Genomic DNA, 24,871 nt, shown 5'->3' on the forward strand with positions numbered 1-24,871 from the left:
TATACAGGTCATATAACACAGTTGCCTCTTATTGCTCATGCTGCAGAATAAAGTTGTCTGATTGGTTAATTCTTTTTTTAAAAGATTTTATTTATTTATTTTTAGAAAAAGGGGAAGGAAGGGAGAAAGAGAAGGAGAGAGGTATCAATCTGCGGTTGCCTCTCATGCACCTCCTATTGGGGACCTGGCCCACCACCCTGGCATGTGCCCTGACTGGGAATCAAACCAGTGACCCTTTGGTTCTCAGGCTGGCACTCAATCCACTGAGCCACAACAGTCAGGGCTCACTGGTCAAGTCTCAGTATCAGAAATTCTTATATACAAGTATGGGCACCTGATTTCTTTAAGTCACTTTGGAACAAAAAAGGTAGGTAATTACCATTTTTTTTTTGTAAATCAATCAAAATTTTATTTATACCTATTTTTTGTCAGCTTGGCAGAAAACATATATTTTGGTGTGCTGCAGAATTTTAGTAAGTAGCATATATGTGCCATGAGGTGGAAAATGTTGAAAATCACTTCATTATATAGTACTATGTATTTATATATGTCAGAAACATATTACATGCCAACTGCACACATGAGATATAAGCTATTCAAATGAAAATCCAAGTAAGCAAATAACAAAATTGCAGTGAACAAAATCATAGAGACAGGCCAAAAAATTTTTAGGAAGCAAATAGTAGTTTTTTGGGAACTTACAGGATATATCTAAAAATAAAGAGCCCCAGAAACTGCATCATGAGCGAAATGTTTCTGAAGGAGCTCAGGCTATCAGCTGATCAAAAACTGTGAGTATCTGTACATCCATACATTTGGAAAATACTGTTAGTAAGCCACAAAAGTACTGATACCAAAGTTTTCACTTGGAACCAGGAATATATTTCCAGTGATGATACTGTGCTTTCTATCACAGGTTACACACAGCAATCTGAGAATGAATCAGAGAGTTTGCGTCAGACTGAGTCCATGTGCATCGAGATGTTTTCCTAACAAAGAGAAAGCAAACGGCAACCACCATTCAAAACTACAACAGACTGTTATCTATAATGAAATCCAAGTACAGTAAATATTACTTAACAAACCAACAGATATAGTAATTAGTTCATTCCTAAGTTGACCTGACATGATGGAAGGAGTTATTTGTTCAATAGGAGCGAGGTGAACAGAAAAGGTGTTGGGTGTTCCCCCCACCCCGTTTGTTATATAAGCCCGAGTGCTGATGGCTTGGGAACCCATCCATATGGGAAATAAAGGTTCCAATAATTATTGTTTTTACCTGAAAAGGTTTTTCTTCTTCATGTATTTTGAGTCAGTTCTCAACATCTTCCAGGTATTAAAGCACAAAGAAATTATAGATTTTATTGGGAAGAAAATTTGTATAGAACAATGCAGAAAAAATGATTCATATCAGCATAAGACATCCACGAATACGTCTGTGAACTCATCAACTCCTGTTCTGGGCAAGGGTTTCTTCTAATTTTCAATAAATAATGTCATGAATAATCATGTTGAAGAAATACAGACTGGAATACATTTTCGTTAACAATGTTTTAGAAAAATATATCTGTACACAGATCTTTTTGTTATAAATAAGCATAGTCCAAATTATATGGGATTTTACATTAATTCCTGTATCTCTTTAACTTTGCTCTTTTGAACATCACGGAAAGAAAGCTCCCCAACTCCCAACACTCCACTGCCATGAACTGTTGGGAGCCGCCCTGCCTGGTTTCAGGAGCTGTAACTCCCCCATGGCTAAGGCTGAGTGAGCAACCTTCAGATCTTAAGCCTCTAAGGAGACAAAGCTCATCTCCCTGGCAGGAGCACCGCTTCTGCTCCTTTTTCCATAACTGGCCCCCAATGCTTGGTCAGTTAACCAATGATGAGTAAGATTCCCCAAGGGGGGAACCACCTAAGACAGGCATGATCATATGGAGGCCCCAGGGAAGGTCTTAGGGGGGCTATGGAGAAAGGGGGTGATGGACCCTCACCCCTCAGCTTTGACGAAGCCTGAGTCCTCATTTCTCCTAATTCCTTGGCTATTTGCCTCCTCTGCCTGACTTAAACCTGAAACAGTGACAGAGGGTGGTGCAGCCCTGTGCTGAAAGGGTGGGCTCCCCAGGTGATCAGGCTTGAGAAAGGATATGTAGAATTCTGTGAAGCCTGCTTTGCTAAGAATGCTTTTAGTTCAATGGTAAAGGCCCAAGCAGGAAATGAGTTTGTTTTCCAAAGTTTTGTAGCCTTTTAGCTGATAGACCTTGACTCAGAAGAAGCCCTAACAGTTCTTTGTATGCTATCTACTGTTTGATCCTTACTGCCTGACAATGATTAATGAGCTGTACCTGAGGTCCTGTGCAAATTAAACCCCCAAAAAGCCTGTCTAGGCAAGGGTCAGCACTCTCTCCTTGAGAGAGTAGCCATGCAGTCCCTCTTCCTCCACAGGACTCAGTAGTCCAAGTGAACTTGTCTCATGTCTCATCCATGACACTGCGAGAGCCGGTGCACACGTCAATGAATGAATAGAGTAGTCCAGTGGCAGAGTAAAAAGATAGAATAACTACTTTGACATTCACACCATAAGAAAATAATTCCTAAAAGCTAGTGAAGCAAAGGGCATGACAAGCCTGTTGGAGAAGCACTGACCCCACAGGTACCATTCATCAGACAAGGCTCTCCCAGACTCAGCTGAGAGTTGGTAACCCCGGAGTTCCAGTGACCACACATTATGGAAGTGTTAACTCAGAATCAAGAAATCAGGCAATCAAGACATCTAATGAGCTCAGCAGCTAAGACAGTACAAAACAAACAGTACAAACAGTTTCTATACTTCTACTGTTCTAGAAGTATAGAAATGAAACTAGCCCTGGCTGGTGTGGTTCAGTGGATTGGGTGCAGGCCTGCAAACTGAGGGATCACCTGTTTTGTTCCCAGTCGGGACACATGCCTGGGGTGTAGGCCCGGACCCCCACTTGGGGAGGTGCGAGAGGGAACTGATTAATGTGCCTGCCACACATGATGGTTCTCTCCCTTTCTTCCTCTCTTCCTCTCTAAAAATAAATAAAATCTTTAAAAAAAACAAAACTAAGTCATTACAAGAGATCAATTCATTAGGCCATAACACTCAGGGCATTAGGACTTGATTTCCTCACAGAGCCGCCTGTGAGAAAGGCTGCTCTGGAAGGTATCGTTCACACAGAAAAGGAAATAATTACTAACCATCAATGTGGCAAATCCATCACCACATAATGAAAACACATTAAGTGTTGATTTCTGAAAACTTTTATATTTTATTCTCTGAGGTCTTTTGCTCAGAACACTATAGAGAATGCTTACAACGTTAAGCTTTTCCAGCCCAACTGAAAACAGAAACTTAAAAAACAAAAACAGAAAAAGGCTACCCATTGCTTTAGTTATAAATAACGATTTCATAGGACAGTCAATCAGGTACACAATGAAGGATTTAACATGAACCCAAAATAACAATCAGATCACAAAAAAGTGAATATCTATCTGATGTTATCAAAAACTAACTCCTTTCAAGTGTCAGTTATTTTCTGCCATCTATGCCACATTAAGGATCAAAATTCTTTCTCTAGCACTTTCTCTAACAGAATGGGAAACTAAAAATCAAAGGCATTACCTGAGCTTTCAGAAGCTTGTTTCCAACACTGTCTCAAGGCTCTTTGGGGCCACACTAGTCTGGGGGCAAGACTGCTTCCCTCTGGGATGAGCACATTTGGCCATTCTCCACTTCCGTGCTGCATTATGTTAGGACACCTGCCTAATGTAAGCATATGAATGTGCTAAAGTAATGAACAGCACACAGAAAAAGTAGCTTCATGCTACTGAAAATATGACCTAGCATTTGTAAAATGTACAGTTTTAGATAGTAAAAAGATTTTATTGATTATGCTATTACTGTTGTCTCATTTTTCTTTTCTCCCTTTATCCCCGTCTGCCCTGCATCCTACCTTTTTTCGGCATTCCCTTTCCCCAGTCAGTTCATGTTCATGGGTCAGACACGTAAGGTCTTCGGTTTCTCGATTTCCTATACTATTCTTAACCTTCCCCTGTCTATTTTGTACTTACCCATTATGTTTCTTTTTTTAAGAAAAAAAATTATTTTTAGAGAGAGAGGAAGGGAAGGAGGGAGAGAAGTATCAATGTGCAGTTGCCTCTCGCACATCCCCTACTGGGGACCTGGCCCTCAGCCCAGGCACGTGCCCTAATGGGAAATCGAACTAGCACCCCTCTAGCTTGCAGCCCGCACTCAATCCACTAAGCTACACCAGCCAGGGCCCACTGTACTGCTTGTCCCCCATGCCACTTTCCCTATTCTTCCTCCTCCCCACTGATAACTCTCCTTGTGATCTCTGTTTCTGTGATTCTGTTCCTCTTCTAGTTGTTTACTTAGTTTGATTTTGTTTTGTTTAGGTTTTTTAGGTTCAGTTGGTAGTTAGCGGTTTGTCATTTTACTGTTCCTAGTTTTGATCTTCTTTTTCTTAGATAAGTCCCTTTAACATTTCATGTGTAATAAGGGCTTGGTGATGATGAACTCCTTTAATTTGACCTTATCTGAGAAGCACTTTATCTGCTCTTCCATCCTAAATGATAGCTTTGCTGCATAATCTTGGACATAAGTCCTTGACTTTCGTGGCTTTGAATACTTCTTTTCAGCTCCTTCTAGCCTGCAAGGTTTCTTTTGAGAAATCAGCTGATGGTCTTATGAGAACTCCTTTGTAGGTAACTGTCTCCTTTTCTCTTGCTGCTTTTAAGATTGTCTCCTTATATTTAATCTTGGGTGCTTTAATTATGATGTGTCTTGGTGTGTTCCTCCTTGGGTCCAACTTGTTTGGGACTCTCTGAGCTTCCTGGACTTGCATATCTAGTTCTTTCGCCAGATTGGAGAAGTTTCCTCTCATTATTCTTTCAAGTAAGTTTTCAATTTCTTGCTCTCCCTCTTCTCCTTCTGGCACCCCCATGATTCAGTGGTTGGAACATTTAAAGTTGTCCCGAGGTTCCTAAGCCTCTCCTCATCTTTTTGAATTTGGTTTCTTCATTCTGTTCCAGTTGAATATATATTTCTTCTTTCTGTTCCAATAGTTGATTCAAGTCCCGGTTTCCTTCCTTTTGCTGTTGGTTCCCTGTATATTTTCCTTTATTTCACTTCATAGCCTATTTCCTTCATAGCCTTCACTTCTTCCTTTATTTTGCAACCATACTCAATTCTGTGAGCATCCTGATTACCAGTGTTTTGAACTCTGCATCTGATAGGTTGGCTATCTCGTCACTTCTCTTTTTCTGGAGTTTTGATCCGTCCTTTCATTTGGGCAATATCTTTGTCTCAGCGCACCTGTTACATTTTAAGGGGCAGAACCATAGGTATTTGTTAAAGCAGGTCAACCCGCTTCACCTTTTTGTGGCTGTGTGGTGGAAAGTGTCAGAGGGAAAAATGCTGCTTGCTCATCTCTATCCCCACTTTGTTACCTCCCATTACCCACAAATTGGGCCCTTACGCTGATTCCCGGGTGGGTGGGCTTGTGTACATTTTAGGACCCCATGGGTCCCTCCAATGGACTCTCCTGTGAGACTGGGAGTATCTCCTGCTACTGCAACCCCCAAAGGTTTTTACAGCCAGAGGTTTCAAGGCTTTTAGTTTTCCACACTGGAACCCTGGGTTGTGCAGTCTCACTCTCCAGTTGTTCCTCTTGGTTCATCTGCACTCGAATATGGGACTGCCCAGTCCACCTGCCCCCAGCGTGCCACGCATCCTTTCCACCCCTGCTGCCCATCTCCACACCTTCTACCCATCTGGATGAATGTTTATCTCCTTGGTTGTCAGACTTCCATAGTTTGATGTTCTGGCAGTTCTGGCTGTTTTTTTGTTTTTAAATTGTTGTCCTTTTGGTTGTGCAAGTAGGCAAAGCATTTCTACTTACACCTCCATCTTGGCCAAAGTCCAGTTTTAGATGATTTAAAATTTATGTCCAATTTAGTAGAAAATTAAAAGGTTTTTTCTTCCTCTTCCTTATATAGTTCTTAATCATGCCCTAAAGCCTTTCTAAGAGTTTCCAAATAGCAACCATCAGGCTGACAGTTCACAGATCCTTTCACTGTACTAACAACTGGACCGATAACAGCAATGAAAGAATTAACAAATTCCCAAGGAGTTACTTCGAGGACTTTTAAGATACAATGTGAAGCATATATATTTTCATATGGTGAAATATGGCTTTAATATACATAACAGAATTTTTAGTATGTTAATAAAATGTGGTCAACATATAAGTCTACACTGAATATATGTGGAAAAGATATTTAATTGTAAAATAGAAAAGTAGGCCAGAGTACAGTTTTAAGGGTAATTGCTTCTTTTACAGTATAGGTAATCTAGAAGGGCCTTAGGGTTAAACATTTTCATAAAGCAATAAAACATCAATGCAAGAAATTAAGCAAGAAAAATGGTTTGAAGTTACATTTTACAAAAATGAATGAATAGTATGTCAGAGTTTAATGCTCATACATTGTGGAACTCAACAATATTGTGATGAGAACAAGTCACAGCACAAAGGGCTTTTAGAGAAAAAGTAAAAGTTATGGTAGACCTATCTATAGCATCACTATAGTATAAAAAGTTCTTGTTCTACATACAAAATCATTTTTTTCCATAAGAATAATTTCTTGGAGAAGGGAGGGGAATGAATCCATGAAATATTTCAGAAACCCATATGCTCTGAGTTTTCCAAAAACATTATCTTAAAATGTACTGCCTTAAAGTGCTTTCACGTGGAAATCATGATGGAAGGCACAGAATACAGTTTCACGTCCCCACTATGAAATTTTCAAAAAAGCATAGATTTTTGTAGTTTGCTAATTCAAGTTATCTTGTAAGCTGCTCCTTCCAAGAACACTATCATTTCAATAAAACCAGCTGCTAGCTTACTTAGTTAAGATGACCCTACAGAATAAAAGGGTTTTCCCCCAGTAACTTTTGTCATCTTTGTGGGAAAAATACCTATGCAAGTGATGCAATCTGAAATTATAAAACATGCAGAATATGTACAAACACAAAGTTTTAAAAATATTTGCTTCATATACATGTAAATCTACTTGGGTATAGCTGAAGTTGAACAAATATAAAAATTTATTTTCTAAAAAATGTTTTCAGAGAATCTGAGACAACTTAAAGCTGTACAAAGATTTCCTGGGAGAAATCTTCTCTCTGTATAGAAGTTTATAACTACAGGAGTAATTCCAGCATCAGTCCACCACATAATTATTACACAACATTTGGTCTAATCAACACCGATCACCCTTAAAACTGTTCTGTTTCTGAGAAATTAAGGTTCATACTAAAATCAAAAAGAATTCACAAAAACAGTGGCTTATTATGTTTTTGGATTTCTCCAACAATCTTTACCAACTCATTTAGAACTGTAAAAAAAGAAAAAACAAAAACTATTTACAGAATTCAGTTTTAAATACATTTGACAACTTCTAGTTTTATGTTACAAGAATTCAGACCACATGGCTTAAGTCCAATGACCAATCTGTAGTCTCTTCTATTATCCTGTCTTCCCATGACTGCACCTTATTGTGTACAGTTCAAGATTGTATTCTCTCTTGACCAAAAGTAAACTCAAACCATACGTTCACTTCAACTAAACTGCTTCTTTATTAGTCTGAAGACGAGTCATAGCTTCTAATTTCTGTCTGTAGGCCTCTGCTTCCTGTTCTTTCTTTAGAAGCTGCTGTCGATACTTTTGGGCTTCTCGATTTGCTTCATCCAGCTGTTTCTGAAGAGCTTCTCTCTCCTGATTTAAAACAAAAAGCTGTTTTCAATTTTTGCACAAATACATTATTAACATCTACAAGCATGTATCCTTTAACAAGAAATTCATAATAGCTAAAAGTAGTCCTTTACTGATTATTTCCTAGACATCTTGTCTTTTCAAGCAATTCACTAATTAAAGCACCCAATTCCTATGCTCCACACTATAAGATACAGATTAGTTTTTGATCCCCAGGAAAAAATTTCATAATTAGAAATAAGACTAACATGATAAACCCAAATTGGGTACCTCATACTTTTAATGTACTACAAAAACTAGTGAAGAACTTTATGAAGGAAATATATACAATCATACTTCTTCATATCTTTATCTGCATTTTTTCTGAAGGTAATACTTATAAACAATTATTTATTGAGTACACATTGTATGACAAAACAAGGTAATTTCCAATGATAAGTCTCTAAGACAGATATTATGCCTATTTTACAGATGAGGAAAATGATGCTCAGAAATAATGTAGCTTTCTCATGGTAACAGAGTCAGAAAATCAGATTTATGAGATGCCAACATTACTGCATTTGAAACTATCTTTTGTGATAGCAAGCAAGATTCCTCATCTCTAAAATGACAAGAGGTGGTCTAATTAGTGTTTCCTAAATTATACTATTTTACAAATCAACAAAATACTAATTTCTATATTGTGACTTGTTAAATTACACAGGTATAAGTGTTTTAAATTCCTTAATAAATTGAGAGCTGACTCAAATCTGGTCCTCCTCCTCAGTCTGCCTCCATTCAGTTGCCTAAGGAAAAACATTTTAAAGGTTCTTTTCTCATACCTCTGGTAAGCATATAGACAAAAGCTCAACCTGCACACGGCCAAGCTCAAGTTACAGAGGACCAGCACTGATTAGTGAGGTGGGGACTAAGGATTAGACTATTAATCACAAGAAAGGCCAGTCTCGCACTGGACAGGATACGTGACCAGAGGTCAGCAACTTGCGAGGGAAGAGGACAATCTGAGAGTCTTCACTGCCCCCAATGACCCTTGTCCATTGTTCCCTCTTAACACATGAAATTTTGAAACTCTGAGGAATGGCTGTGAGTGCTCTTGCTAGTGGTGGGAGCCTAGCTCCTGGGAAGCAGCACCCACCTCCCACCCTTCCCACTGGTGTGCTCAAAGTCCTCCATAGTCCACTGCTGGGGAATTAACACCAAAAATTCCCTCTTCTTCACTAGTCATATGGTCCACAAGGGGAAGGATATCTAATACTCCTGCCTTCCTGTAATCCCATTCCCTGGGAATAAAGCTACATCGAATATTTATTTTTTCCAAGGGTTCATCAAATGTGGGAGTGATTGATTATACAAGTTGTCTTCAAATCTTTCAATTACACAAAATGTACAAGAAAGGTGTGTCTGTCATTTGCAATTTAAGAAATGCCCAAGCCCTACCCTGCTACATTTTTCTTACCCACTTCTTACCCTTATACTCCAGGCAGGGTGAACGAGTAGGAACAAATCAGAATAGACACCCAAAAGACGAACCTCATGGAAGCAACCAACGCCAATCCCCCAGCAGTGGACTATGGAGGACTTTGAGCACACCAGTGGGAAGGGTGGGAGGTGGGCGCTGCTTCCCAGGAGCTAGGCTCCCACCACTAGCAAGAGCACTCACAGCCATTCCTCAGAGTTTCAAAATTTCATGTGTTAAGAACGAAGATCCTTGAGAACAGGCTGACAGTGACCAGAGGGGAAAGGAGAGGGGATAATGAGGGGAAAGGGCAAAGGGTTTGCAGGAACAATGATAAAGGACACATGGACAATAAGAAAGAGGGGGGTGGAAACAGGAGGGAGGTGAGGAGGATTGGGGTGGTGGGGAGAAAAGGCAGAAAATTGTACTTGAACAACAATAAAAATGTAAAAAAAAAAAAAAAAAAAGAACTGAGATCCTTGGGTAGCCAAAGTTTTGAATATGGAATAAAAAAATTGCCCTGAGTTGATAGGAAATATTGGGATAGATCACCTTCAGGTATCTTCTAGTATTAACTATTTACTAACATTTAGAGAGAGCAAGGGATTCACAATTATTTCAAAAGATGAGAGAGCAACCTAGTGAGGTAAATAGTCTACAGTGAAGACAGTTTAGTCCTATTTTCCTTACTGTGTATTTTTATTGCAATTAGTAGAATATATCTTAATATAAATTAAAAGCATAGTTAACATTATTAAAGTCTGTGTTCTCATTTTTTATTTCTCAGATACACAGGTATTGGGGGAATCTTTTTGGCACCTCACTTTTCAAACCAAATAAAAATCTCTAAACAGTGGAAAATATTACTTATTTTACTCAAAAGATCCTGTTTCCAAATTTATTTGTCAAATTTTTACTGAACATGTTACACACAAGACAATCGCTTAATGCAAACAGTGACACTGTTGTTTCAACAGACGGACAGTGCAGCAGACTGACATTTGTGACCTGTATTTACCGGTAAAAGGTAATACCAACCTGATGGCTTTGACCTTTCACATTGAAAACACAAAAAAAGTAATTCGGACATTTTTAAATAAACATACGTTAGCCTACTAATATGTAATACTAAAGTATTTTTCCTTTAAAAGTCTAACATTGAAGAATTCCAAGAAAAATAACTTCTGGTAAGATTTGGTAGCAATAAAAGCCAATCCATCTGCCAGCTGCAGACACACACACAGAGAAACCCAAACATGTTACACTCTGTGTAACCAGTTCTCTTTTACTTCCTTCAAAGCAGAGTTTCTCCATCTCAGCGCTGGTATTTCTGAGCAGGTAATTCCTTAGTGTGGGGGCCAGTCTTGTGCATCATTGTAGGATGTTTAGCAGCATCCCTGGCCTCTACCCAAATGTCAGTGGCATGCCCCTAGTTGCAATAACCCAAAATGTCCTCAGACACTGCCAAATGTCCCTTAGGGTCAAAATTACCCCAGTTGAGAACCACTGCCTTCAAGACTTTTCAGGTAAATGACCAAACTGTCACTTAGAAGAGAAGTATAAAAATCTGCCCCCAAGAAAATAAATTCAAAAGAACCATTTCATGTATTATAAGGAAATGATAGCCTGGTGTGATGAAAACACCAGAGATCTCTTCATTCTATATGCCCAGCCCATCTCTACCATCCAACTCACTGTATGCTTCCAGATCTCACTGTAATAGCTCTAAGAGATTGTGCAACTGTGTCTTAAATTTCTGCTGGAGACTAGGATTCCCATCACCAGAAAACTCCAATTACTAAAAAACAAAACAAACCAAAACCACTCTTCTTCCACACCAAGTTAAAACTCTATCCCCTAAGTTCCACCACCTTGGTTCTAGTGAACTCATACACCTCAGCTCACACTCTACTGTTATCCGCAATTATTCTCTCTGTTTTCTCAAACACTGTAAAAGAGGAATCAAGGTGGAACTTTAAGAAAAACAGCAACTCTCACGTTAGGTAAATAAAGGTACAGGGTGCATTTTTAAAACATTCAATGTTTTAAAAATATAATTAATTACATTTAGCAAGTTTATGGTTTAATAAAAATTCCAGTAATTTAAAAATGTTTCATTGAACAGGTAAAGTGAAGTACACAACAAAATATTTTTCACCTTATATGCCAGAAATAAAGATCATCTGACATATCAGAAAAAAGATATTTTTAAAATGACTAAATAAGTATATAATACTTTTCAATGGATTAAATTGTCAGTTTGTGAGTAAGACCTTCAATGCACTGCCCTGGCCAGATGACTCAGTTAGTTAGAGCATCGTCCTGATAGCCTAGTGAAGGTTGCGGCTTGATCCCCAATCAGGGCACACCCGAGTAAACCAAGGGGTACGTGACTGGGTGGAGCAAAAAGTCCCTCTCTCTCTCTCTCTCTCTCTCTCAAATCAATACAAAAAAATTTTTTTAAAGAACTTCAGTGTACTAAATAAATATCATTCTGAAAACAACAAAACAATTCACCCTTAATAATTAAAGTGATAATTTTACCAAATATTGTGGTCATACCATGAGTCAGACCATCTTTTCCACTCAAAAGTTCTTTGTGATTGTGGCCAAAGATATACCAGTCTTACATTTAAATGAATTTGAGCAAGGATAATTCCTAATTGTCCTCAGTCAGAATTATATTGCCTTTTAGTGACTTTAAAAAAATAATCCTTCTGCCCTGGCTGGTGTAGCTCAGTGGATTGAGTGCGGGCCTGCAAACCACATGATCACGGTTTGATTCCCAGTCAGGGCATATGCCTTGGCTGCCTTGGCTGCAGGCCAGTTCCCAGCAGGGAACTCACGAGAAGCAACCATACGTTGATATTTCTCTCCTTCTCTCCTTCCCTTCCCCTCTAAAGATAAATAAATAAAATCTTTAAAAAAAATAATAATCCTTCTGGCTAAGAGTGAGGGTAGGTAGATATGCTTCGCTTCCTCACAACACCAAAAGGAAGACAACCACCAATTTAAAAGACAACCAGAACTGCCAGAAAATCAAACTGTCTGGAAGTCTGACAACCAAGGAGTTAAAGAAGAAACATTCATCCAGACTGGTAGGAGGGGTGGAGATGGAAAGCCAGGGCAGTGAGGAAGCAGGACAAGGCAGTGGCTAGCAGACCAGGCAGGCAAAGCAGCAGCTGGCTGATCCAGAGGTCCCACATTCACATGAGAGGTACAACTAGGAAACAAGACCGACTGCACAACCTGGGGTTCCAGCACAGGAAACTAAAGCCTCAGAACCACTAGCTATAAAAACCCATGGGGATTGTGATGGTGGGAGAAACTCCCAGTCTCACAAGAGAGTCGGTTGGAGAGGCCCATGAAATCCTAGAACACACACAAGCCCACTCACCCAGGAATCAGCACCAGAAGAGCATAATCCACTTCTGGGGATGAAAGAAAGTGACAAAGTGGGGCAAGAGCCGAGCAAGCAGCACTGTTCCCTCTCTGACCTTTCCCCGACACACAGCACCACAACACGGCAAAAAGGGGTGCCCTGCCCTGGTGAATACCTAAGGCTCTGCCCCTTATAACATAACAGGTGCACTGAGACAAAGATATGGCCCAAATGTAAGAACCATCAAGACTCCAGAAAAAGAACTAAGCAACAAGGAGATAGCCAATCTACCAAATGCAGAGTTCAAAACACTGGTAATCAGGATGCTCATAGAAACAGTTGAATATGGATGCAAAATAGAGGAAGAAGTGAAAGCTCTACAAAGTGAAGTAAAGGAAAATATACAAGGAACCAACAATGATGGGAAGCAAACCAGGACTCACATCAATGATTGGTACAGAAAGAAGAAATAAACATTCAACTGGAACAGAATGAAGAAACCAAATTCAAAAAAATGAAGAGGGGCTTAGGAACCTCTGGAACAACTTTAAACATTCCAACAACTGAATCATAGGGGTGCCAGAAGGAGAAGAGGGAGAGCAAGAAATTGAAAACTTATTTGAAAAAATAATGAAAGAAAACTTTCCCGCTCTGGTGAAGGAATTACATTTTCAAGTCCAGGAAGCTCAGAGAGTCCCAAACAAGTTTGGCCCAAGGAGGAACACACCAAGACACATCATAATTAAAGCACCCAAGATTAAATATAAGGAGACAATCTTAAAAGCAGAAAGAGAAAAGGAGACAGTTACCTACAATGGTCTACATAAGACCACTGGCTGATTTCTCAAAAGAAATCTTGCAGGCAAGAAGGGGCTAGATGTATTCAAAGTCATGACATGTAAGGACCTACATCCAAGATTACTCTATACAGCAAAGCTATCATTTAGAATGCAAGAGCAGATAAAGTGCTTCTCAGATAAGGTCAAGTTAAAGGAGTTCATCATCACCAAGCCCTTATTACACATGAAATGTTAAAGGGACTTATCTAAGAAAAAGATCAAAACCAGGAACAGTAAAATGACAAACCGCTAACTACCAACTGAACCTAAAAAACCTAAACAAAACAAAATCAAACTAAGTAAACAACTAGAAGAGGAACAGAATCACAGAAACAGAGATCTCAAGAAGGGTTATCAGTGGGGAGGGGGAGGAGGAAGAAAGGGGGAAAGGTACAAGAAATAAGCACCATAATGGGTAGGTACAAAATAGACAGGGGGGTGTTAAGAATAGTGTAGGAAATGGAGAAGCTAAAGGACTTACATGTACGACCCATGAACATGAACTAAGGTGGAGGAGGATGCTCAAGGGGGAAGAGTGCAAGGTGGAGGGAGATAAAGGGGAGGAAAAAATGGGACAACTGTAATAGCATAATCAATCAAATATACTTAAAAAAATCCTCCAAATCCACCCGTTTCTATAACAAGAACCTTAAATTTCACTAACATCTACTATTCCCATATACCAGATATTATGAGTTTGTGTATATTGAGTATGTAACTTTTCAGTTCTCATAAAAACTCCAAAATAACTTTTTAAATAACTTTATTTTCATTTGATATAAATTTGGTACTAAATTTGTGGGACATAATTTCATTTACAGTCATGTGAGAAAAAAAAAAACCTGTGAGGTAACTACAGTTTGGTTATACTTACACACTGATTTACATTTATAATTTAGTTTGGGAGAGGGGAAAAAATTGAATCTTATCAACAGCTAATCTTAGTTTAATTTCTGTAAAGCACTTAATAAGTAAATAAGTAGTTATCTAGAGAGCTTTATAATAAATAACCCAGCTGACAAATATCAACTTTAAGAGGTTCCTCCAGCCCAAATAGGCATTTGCATATTTCTTTTGAAAGAAAAAAAAACTTTTAATCAATACAGAGTGACACTTCCTTTAGTGATCTGTGAGAATGATGTGTGTAAATTTTATGGAAAATGAAAGATGGAGTGCAAGAACCAAAGACTCCCAACGTTACTAGGATGGCAGACTTTGTGACAAACAAATTCTTCACTCACTCATTCATTCATTCAATATTTATTTATTGAGGGCTTGCTATATGTATAAGGCAAAATTAAACAAAATAATACTATGAAGTTTCTGTATCAAAACAACACTGACAGTAATAAATATAAAAGACAAAAAATATATAGAAAAGCAAATTGAATTTATTTTGGATGACTGCAGCAAAACACACCGGGTAAAAGACTCCTTACTTCTATTTCTGCAGATTCCACCCGGTTTTCAATTATTTCGATACATTGTCTCTTAGCTGGTGGTTCTTCACTTATAACAGTTTCTTCAGCAATGTCCGTTGCTGGTACTGTTAGTACTAAAATGAAAAAATGTGTACATTACTTCATTTTCTGAAAGGTTTAGTAGAAATAAAACTAATCAGCATTGTTGATGCAACTCATCTAAAATATATCCCCAAACAATAACTTCAAAACACTGATTTGTTTTTTGAGGATGTCCATATTTGTCTTCACCTTCTTGCTTTTTTACTACCAAGTAGTCATTGTTTAAGTACCTACTTATTTTTAAAAATTTGTCTCTAATATATTCATTTACATGGCACAAAATCAAAACGATATTTAACAACGAAATTTTGAGAAGTCTCACTCCACTCCTGCTAAGACAGGTGATCGCTTTTACTGGTTTCCTGTGTAGTTCTTTTGTTAATCTACGTAAAAACAAACATGAACATACATCCTCACTTTTCTTTCTTACACAAAAGGCAGCACACATATAAAACATACATTCAAGTGATACATCATTCTGCAATTGTTTTTTTCACTCCACGTATCTAAGTTATCTTTCATCAGAACATGGACAGCTTTCTTTTATTTGGCTTTTAACGTGTGGATGCACCATTATGAATGCTGTCTGTTTATAAATTTACCTTGTTTCTCTATTGGGTTGTTGAACTTTGTCTCAATTTTTAGTATCTGTTTATATAAAATTAAATTATACAGAGAGAAGCTGTCTGTGCTTTACATAGCACTATAGGACCATAAAAATGACTGCAAACTGAAACCATGCAAAACAATCTTAATAAACAATGGGGAAAATTACAATTGTTCCATAGCCTTTAATGTTTTGTCAAAACAGTAAAAACTGTAATTTATAAATGTGAACATAAATGAAAAAAGTAAAACTAGTATTTATTTAGTGTAATGTCATTTAAAACATTGGAAATAATGAGAATAAAAATGTTTTATTTCTTTTAACTCATAATGTTACACTTATAACTTATACCTTATAACTTAAGAATCTGAGAACCTTGTATCTGTTTCACTGAACTGTCCACATAGTGTATATGTTCATATGTCAATCACACAGTTTTAAATTATGGAGTTTTTAAAAGTTTATTTTAATATCAGAAGGTTCCTCTCACTGCTCTTCTTTTCCAGAGTTTTCTTTCCTTTTCGCCTTCCCTCCTCCCCACCAATATAAACTTAGAATGTTTGGCTACTTCTAGAAAAAGACCTACTGATCTTGTTATGGCTGAACTGTGTCCTCTCATAGTTCAAATGTTTAAGTCCTTCCCCGAATATTTCAGAATGTGACTGTGTTTGGAGATGGAACTTTAAAGAGGTGACTAGCATAATGGGGTCATTTAGGTAGGCCCTAATCCAACAGGACTGGTGTTCTTATATGAAGAGATGATGAGGACACAGATGAGGGACAACCATGGGAGGACACAGCAAGAAGGCAGCCACCTGCAAGCCAGAGAGGTCTCAGAAGAAACCAAAACTGCCAACACCTTGATCTTGAGTTTCAAGCTGTGAGAAGCAGTTTATCTTCTAAGCACTGTGAGAAGATAAATTTCTGTTGCTCAAGTCACCCAGTCTGGGGTACTTTGTTCTGACAATCTTAGCAAATTAACACGGTCTTTTTACAATATCACATTATACTTATAAATTAACTCAGGAAGAACTGAGAGCTTCATGAGAGCGAGTCTTCCCACCAAAAACTGAGTTTCTTTCCATTTGTTCATCAGGGAGGTTCATTTGTATAAATGTAAGGTTTTGGAAACAACATTTTATCTGCCTGATACAAATACTTTGAAAGTTTTCTTCTTTTCTGCATAATTCTAATTAGTTCTTCAAAGCTTTACAAGAGAAAGACTTGGGCTTGGTCCAAATTTTAAACCAGCTATCAGCAGATGATTTCTGCACAACAGGGGAAAGGCCTCTCACTCAGGCTTCCAGGGCAGGGTGTCCGCTCTCCTGCCACGGAGACAAAGCCTTCCCTGCAGCACCACACCTCTACCTCTGAACCAAACACGCCTCGGGAGCCCTTCTACCTCCAGCCCTTCCTTTCTGTAATTCCTTCACTGGCCATGAAGACCCACACTCTCTGCTACCTTGGTCATTTTCTAAAAGGTTATGTGTGTGCATAACTTTTTATTTTCAGGGACTGGAGGCAGGGTGATGCTTGCTCAGCTAGGAACTTTCTGCACCTTCTCTTTCTGCTTCCTCCACTACTGACGCCCTATTCCATCTTAGCCCTGTTTGCCACACTTCCTATTCAGTCTGGGCCTTGTCTTGCTGGGAATGTATATTTATTGCTGATTTCTGAGCTCAGCCCTTTTCTCGATGTACCGTTGTGGGTTTTTTGACAGTTCTCTTGCCCTGGGTGTAATGGTCTTAGATGTCTTGGGCAGCACTTAAAGTATGAAGTTTTGTGGTTTTCTCAGCTTTTTAGATTTGCTGAAAATGTAGTTGGGGCTGTTTCATTCATTGTATTGCTCTCTGTGGTTTCCAAGAAGGGAAAATTATCAACAAAGCTGCTAAAAGTTGCCACCACATTCCTATTACAAGTCTTAAGTCCAACTTTTTACAAGTAGCCTTTTCTGGGAGGTAAGGAGGGCTGGAGGGGGTCGGTTGGGATGGGAGTAAAAGGCAGAAAACTGTACTTGAACAATTAAAATAAAATAAAATAAGTAGCCTTTTCTTACATGGTATTTTAAAAAGCTCACGATATCTGAATTGTATTAAATGGCCTAGGAAATTAGGCCAACACTGTCCAACACTGACTATGCATGACTTATTTAAGCTCATTTTCCAACCAGAATGTTTTGGGGCCAATTCTTCTTTCTACCTGGTATATACTCAGAAAAAACAAGCTAATTTTAAAATTACATTTGTTGCAAAGGGCTACAAAAATATAATTTAAGGCAAAAATAAATGCTCTGAAAACCACATCACAGTATCCTACAAATTGAGAGTAAACACAAATTTCACATAAGTGCCTACGACCAACCTTGTTGTCCATCTGGCATGGTCACAATGATGGGCTGACCGATCCCGCTGGTTGGAATGGAGTGCAAATTCCCAAGCTGAATTCCATCTGTGACTATTGTGATGACTTGCTGACCTCCTGAACTAACTACTTGCTGAATTGCACCATCCACAGACTCTGCAGTAACTACTTCCTCCGTAGCCACTACTGGAAAAAAATACATACATGTGAAAATCAATGAGTATATATAAAAATATAAATAGAAGTTTCTTTACTGCTTAGTACTTTCGCTTTCCCTGCTTCTTTCCTTTTGGCTTTAAACTTTACTGCCCAGCGGTGCTGCACACACCCATGTAAACATTACTGACTACAAGTCCCACAATTTACAGTAAGTGAGTTCCAACTATTCACGCATGTGCGTGTTAAAATAAACAATTTCTCTTAGTTACATGAGGTACAAAATTTTAAGATCTCCTAAGGTCACAAATATGACAAAGTTTATATCTGCTTAAATAAAATTCCAGTCCTAAAGATAATTTTATATGTGGTTATACCGCATTTACATTAACATGAGTTGATAAACATTTCTATATCCAATGAAACATGAAAATTTGTATTTTTCAGGTAGCCAGAATAAACAGTATTCTCTTTTTGGATTATGTGAGCAGGATCGCCTTGATAATAAATGGCATGGAGATCTAGTACTGTATGAATAATATAATATTTATATAATACATACTATAATGTTATAGTAATATAACATGATATACTACAAGATATTATATTAATATATATTAACATTTACATTGGTAAAATGCAAAATTATGCTCTTAGTATTTTATGAGAGGCTCAGAGAATATTCTAGCATCTGAAAACAGTCCCCCTGTCATTGGGTAAAGAAATCACAAGTTAACTCTGCCAAAATCTTTTCCTATAAGCGATCCTATGACCAACTACCGATCCCCAAAAGACAGACACAGGAACATGCATTCATCGCAGTTTTACTTAAAATAGTCAGAAACTTGAAACAAAGCAGATATCCATCAAAAGTAGAATGAATAAGTAAGCTGTAGCAGATTATACACTGGAAACGACACAGCAATTTGTGTGACAGAGCACAAAACACAAATCTGACAAAAAACCAGGCTGAGTGGTATATAAATCAGACACAAAAGACACACTGTGCACTTTCCACTCATGAACTGAACGCTGATTATACACACAGGAGCGATCACTGTGTGGTGCGTAATCACGGTGCACGTTTGATGATCTGTACGCTCTCCTGTATGCTTCAATAAAACAGCATCAAAGGAAGGACAGCAATAAACCATAACACACTGAATTTTAAAAATCCATTTATCTATGGTAATACCTAATGAAAAAGGAGAGAACGGGAGAAAGAGGAAAGCTCTTCCTGATAGAAGAATAACATCTAACAAAGTAAGAACAATTATTATTGTAACACCCCCAAATTGTCATTTATCATCCGATTGGATGTTAAAAACACTAGTGNCGGTGCACGTTTGATGATCTGTACGCTCTCCTGTATGCTTCAATAAAACAGCATCAAAGGAAGGACAGCAATAAACCATAACACACTGAATTTTAAAAATCCATTTATCTATGGTAATACCTAATGAAAAAGGAGAGAACGGGAGAAAGAGGAAAGCTCTTCCTGATAGAAGAATAACATCTAACAAAGTTAAGAACAATTATTATTGTAACACCCCCAAATTGTCATTTATCATCCTATTGGATGTTAAAAACACTAGTGAAATCTTTTGAAAAAACAAGACATTTTAACGCTCTCAGGGTGTTACACTGACAACTAATATTGGTTAGAAAGGGGGAAATGGGCCCCAAAAGACCTGGCACTCCCCGCTCTCCCCAGCAGTCACTACAGGATAGCCTGACATTACGTGCCCTCTGACGTGGCGCAATGGGACATTACAAAGTATCACCATGTTCTTCCTGGAAATGCTGGCTTGGATCTAATGATTAAGAAACACATGAATCCAGAATGTGGGTGACCCTGCAGACTGTTGGCCTGGCCTCTACAAAGATTTCCATGTCATGAAGGACAATGGAGGCAACAGGACTGTCCTAGACTGGGGGAGATGAAAGAAACACAATAACCAAATACAATGTGTGAACTTTGATTGGCTCCTGAATGAAAAAGCAGCATTTAAAGGACATATTGGGAACAACTGGGGAAACTTGAATTACGGACCGTATGTCAGTAAAGCTACTAAACTACTGTTGATGCTTTTAGGAAATAGAATGGAGATGTGAGTATGTACAGGGCTGTCCGAATTCTTGAGATACAGGCTGTTACAGTCATAGGATTACAGTTGAAAGAGTTCATCCTCCAACTTTCCTATGGGTTTGAAAACTCTCAATAAAAAGTGTTTTAATATAATTAGTCCTGAAAAAAGAAATGACATAACTATTTCTAAACATGTTTTAATGTGTTATATGAGGCAACACTTTACCAAAAATTTAATTTAAAAAAATCATTCTCTCCTCAAGTACAACCATTCAGACACACACTTGCTCTGAAACATGCTAAGTTGCTACCAACTCCCAGCAGCACATCATGGATACCAATGACCACAGGATTTACTAAAGACTGAGAGAGGTCCTACATAGACCAACTTTTTTTCAAAGACAAGGTTAAGTACCAGGACCCTAGTTTCCGAGGACGCATTCGTGGCAACAGGCCTGGCTGCAACTACTACCGTTTTGTTCGCTGATCACGGTCACAATACCAAATGCAGAAGAGAATACTCAAAAGGTGAACAGCCTCCTGTTTTGAGTTCTCTCATGTTTGTTTGTCTTAAACTATAATTGGGCTTTATTATCATGCACTTAAGAAAATTTCAGGAAGATAATTATAAAATAAAATGTAGAGCATAAAACAGTAATATGTTCAATAAAACTACTGAGGTTTTCAAACACATGAACTATGGCTTTGATTTTTAAAAAATATCCATATGAAAAAGAAGTGTTCACTCTGATTGAATGTTAACTACAAGTAGTGAATATTTTAAGGTATAATCAATCCTACGTAATAAATTTCTGAGATCACACACTATCAAGGTACAACTCCAGAACTTTCATCTTTGCACTACCTGCAATGACAGCCATTAAAATGATGGAGTCCTTGCCTTTCATCTAAAAGGCTTTCTTTTTAACCTGTGCTATGGTAAGGAGTTTAAGAAATAATTATAGGAAACCAACTACATAAGAAGACAAAGTGCCCCCAAGAAACTCTAAGAACACCCAATAATCAGTCAGCTGTTGAAACATGTAAGAATAAAGAAAAAGCCTAAAAAATTTTAAAGTGTTATTAAATACATATATATATACACACACATATGTATACAAAACATTACAATAAGACAGGGAAAAACTGTCTTTAAGATGTTTGAAAAGACTGAAAATTCTGTATTTCAACAATAAAATAAACTTTATTAAAAGATTTTCAAAGGTATTATGCCTGCAATTGAAACTGAAAACAAAACAATCTTATGAAACTTATTCCATAAGGCCAGTATGTTTTTATTGCTCTGTTTTAGGAATAGACATAAGAACTATGTGCAAAGGAGACCTGACTCAAATTTTACTATTAGGAGAAAGGGGGGAGACAGCCACGGCGGACACATTACACATCTGGATAGACAACCTTATTAACAAATGGTAGAAGGTTGATCATAGACATCTATTTAATCAACAGATTATATCAGTAGGCCACAAGGAAGAATTAGGCCAAGCAAAGCTAAATCAATACAGGACTATAGGCTAGAGCCATAGTGTTTTATAAGTTTATTTTAAAAGGACCAGACAACCTCATTGCAGATATAAGGCCTATATCTAACCAATTATAATTTCTGATTCTCTATTTCAAATAACTTGCAAAGCTATTCATTTCTCATTATCTCTTTGCCAAATCCTAATCCATGTTACCATTATCTCTTCCCTGGCTCACTGCACTAGACTCCTAACCAAACTCCCTTCCAGAGCCTGACAAAGTAATCCTTTAAAAAGTCCTGTATAACCTTAACCTTCAATCAATGTGAGTTTCTCTCATACCCACTGGGCTCAGCCTCTGTCGCCTTTTAGTCCTCTGAAATCACAAGCTCTTTCCTACCTCAAAAGCTCCACGTGTCCCTCTTCCTAAATTGTTTTTTCCCCAATTTTTGCTTCACAAATTCTAATCTAATCTACAAATGTCTCTTCCTCTGGGAAGAGCCTTTAATCCACCAGACTAGGTTAAAACCCTGTATTCTTTATACACAGCACTAATCACCATTATTTAGCTGGTGAATAACTGTTCATTATCTCGTTCTACCAGAAGACTACCAAGTTCCAGAACAGCTGGGACTGTACCTGATTGTTTGCCATTTTCTCTCTGGCACCTAGCAGACTACCCAGGCCATAAGAAGCATTCAACAAAAAAACTGTTCAATGAATGACTAAATAACACTTTTCTCATTGTAAATGAATACCTGTTTATAAACCATAATTGGAAATTTTAGCACAAGAACAGTTTTGTGTTATTCCTTTAACACAAAACCTGATGTATCCCCTCCATAAATTTTTATTATTTGTACATTTTTTCATGTGTTTTAAGGCAGGAAAAAAGGCAGTAAGGTTGTGAGTTTCCTGGAGTTTTGATTTTGCAAATAGGAAATACCTGGAAGGTATTTCAAACCTGGAAATACTAGGAAATACTAGGAAATACTTCAAACCTAGGAAATACTTCAAACCTGTAAGGAAATAAAAACCTCCTTGGTGTATATAGTAACTGTAGGCATTTGTAAGTTTTGATGGCTCTGGAAAAAATACAGGAAGAAATGGCAGGGAACAAGAGTGAATCCCAATTAGGTCAAAATTGTGTTTCTGCCAATGGTAGACTTAGAACTTAGCATAGAATACATGCTCGGGTGCCTTTAAAAAAAATAGGCTGGTCAAAAATAGAGAGATCAGCCGTCATAAATTTAATCCCTTCAGTTCCGTGCACAAGAAAATATACTATGAGAACACTTCAAATGTTTCAGAAATACACGCGTTTTTTCCAAAACGAATGAAATGAAAGCATAAGGAGGGAGAAAAAAAGTATACTTTAACAGAGCCTCTGCAAATCTTGCCAGTCAAAAGAAATGTTCAATTGTGCCTACANATAAATAAATAAAATATTTAAAAAAAAAAAAAAAAAAAAAAAAAGAATACATGCTCGGGTGCCTTTAAAAAAAATAGGCTGGTCAAAAATAAAGAGATCAGCCGTCATAAATTTAATCCCTTCAGTTCCATGCACAAGAAAATATACTATGAGAACACTTCAAATGTTTCAGAAATACACGCATTTTTTCCAAAACGAATGAAATGAAAGCATAAGGAGGGAGAAAAAAAGTATACTTTAACAGAGCCTCTGCAAATCTTGCCAGTCAAAAGAAATGTTCAATTGTGCCTACACACACAGAATTTACACACTATTTTCAGATGCTAAATCTCTTAACTGGCTAGGTACCTACCACACCAAATCAAATAAAGCAAAAGAATCAAAATACTAAAGAAAAAAGAAGAAGAAGCCAAAACTAGACTGCAGATCAGACTACTAATATGGTACAAGAAAATGAAATATCAGTCAAAAAATAAGTATAATTTCTAAAATTATTGAGCTTGACAGTGTGAGCTTCCAGCAAATACAGTAGATAGCTACTTAATTTAGAGGTAACTAAAAGACACACATTCCATTAGTTTAAGTAGGTAACTACACTTAGTAACCTGAATCAATTCGTTTTTTAATAAAGAGGTAGTATTAATTTTCTTTAAACCACCATTTTATCAGTGCTCACTGATCAGCATCTGTTAGATATATAATTTCATAGAAATTCCCATAATCTAAAACATTTTTCTAGTCATGGCTGGTGTGGCTCAGTGGATTGAGCACCAGCCTGCAAACCGAAAGGTCTCCAGTCCAATTCCCAGTCAGGGTACATGCCTGGGTTGCTGGTTATGTCCTCACCTGGGGGCGTGCGAGAGGCAACTGATTCATGTATCTCTCGCAGCACATTAATGTTTCCCTCCCTCCCTTCCTTTCTCCCTTATCCTCTAACAGTAAATAAATTAAATATTCAAAACATTTTTCTAATCTTTTTGAACAAAAATCAATGTGTTAGATAACAGTATATATAAATACGGGCAAAGTTAAAGATAGGCAAACCCTTAGTACATCTATAGATTGCTGGCCGTGAATAACTTCTACTGTTTTATTTTAAAAGTACTCAACATAACATTCTTTTCATTTCAGTAAGAAAAACTTGGTCTTCATAATCAGTGTCACATTTTTGTTTTAATTATATCCTAATTACCTGAAGTCCTCTCCTTAATTACTCAATTCCTAAAAACATTAAGTAGCAAGCACCTAGATATATTTAAGTATTAAAGCTACTAAGAAAGCCATTATTCACTCCCACATCTTTTCCTTAGTAGAGATTCATCTATGCACCTCACAAGCAATTGAATAAATAGCAAATTACATATAAAAATGAAAAAATGTTGGTCAAACTTTGGTGTGCCATCAGAACCACCTGTTAGAAATACAGATGTGAGGGCCCCATCCCAAACCTACTCGATCAGAATCCATTGCAGCAAAACTGAGGCAAACGTGTTAGAACCCTTGGTAGGGTTCTAACAAATGATTAGAACCCTTTCCTTAAAGCAAAATGATTATTTAACAAATAAAGCAAATGATTTATTTGCTTTAAAGGTAAAGCAAATGATTATTTAACACAACTCTGCACAGTAACACAGGCCTACCATGTTCAAAAACTGAAATACGTAATTCCCAACAAAACCAGTCATTTATTAAAAATGAAAATTAGCAACAAGCTCTTCAGAGTATATT

The 24,871-nt window shown here is 37.6% G+C and overlaps 1 protein-coding gene across 4 annotated transcripts in view; it reads right to left on the reverse strand.

The window, feature by feature from the left end:
* Positions 1 to 6,305: 6,305 nt before the first annotated feature.
* The window catches only part of GABPB1 (GA binding protein transcription factor subunit beta 1), a 61,150-nt gene continuing 42,584 nt past the window's right edge, over positions 6,306 to 24,871 (reverse strand). Inside the window, exons 7-9 of one of the 4 annotated variants that reach the window (XM_037054616.1) lie at positions 17,983 to 18,165; positions 14,931 to 15,046; positions 6,306 to 7,817 (exon numbers count right to left, since the gene is read on the reverse strand). In XM_037054616.1, coding sequence (XP_036910511.1) covers positions 7,665 to 7,817; positions 14,931 to 15,046; positions 17,983 to 18,165 — 452 coding nt within the window. In that variant the 3' untranslated portion in view covers positions 6,306 to 7,664. Of the gene's footprint in view, positions 7,818 to 14,911; positions 15,047 to 17,982; positions 18,169 to 24,871 lie in introns of all 4 variants that reach the window. The other 3 variants (XM_037054615.1, XM_037054617.1, XM_037054618.1) reach the window with 3 other exon arrangements.

The sequence above is a fragment of the Sturnira hondurensis genome, unplaced genomic scaffold (genome assembly GCF_014824575.4).
Source record: "Sturnira hondurensis isolate 20B ecotype Veracruz unplaced genomic scaffold, ASM1482457v3 Scaffold0008196, whole genome shotgun sequence".
NCBI classification, from domain to species: Eukaryota; Metazoa; Chordata; class Mammalia; order Chiroptera; family Phyllostomidae; genus Sturnira; species Sturnira hondurensis.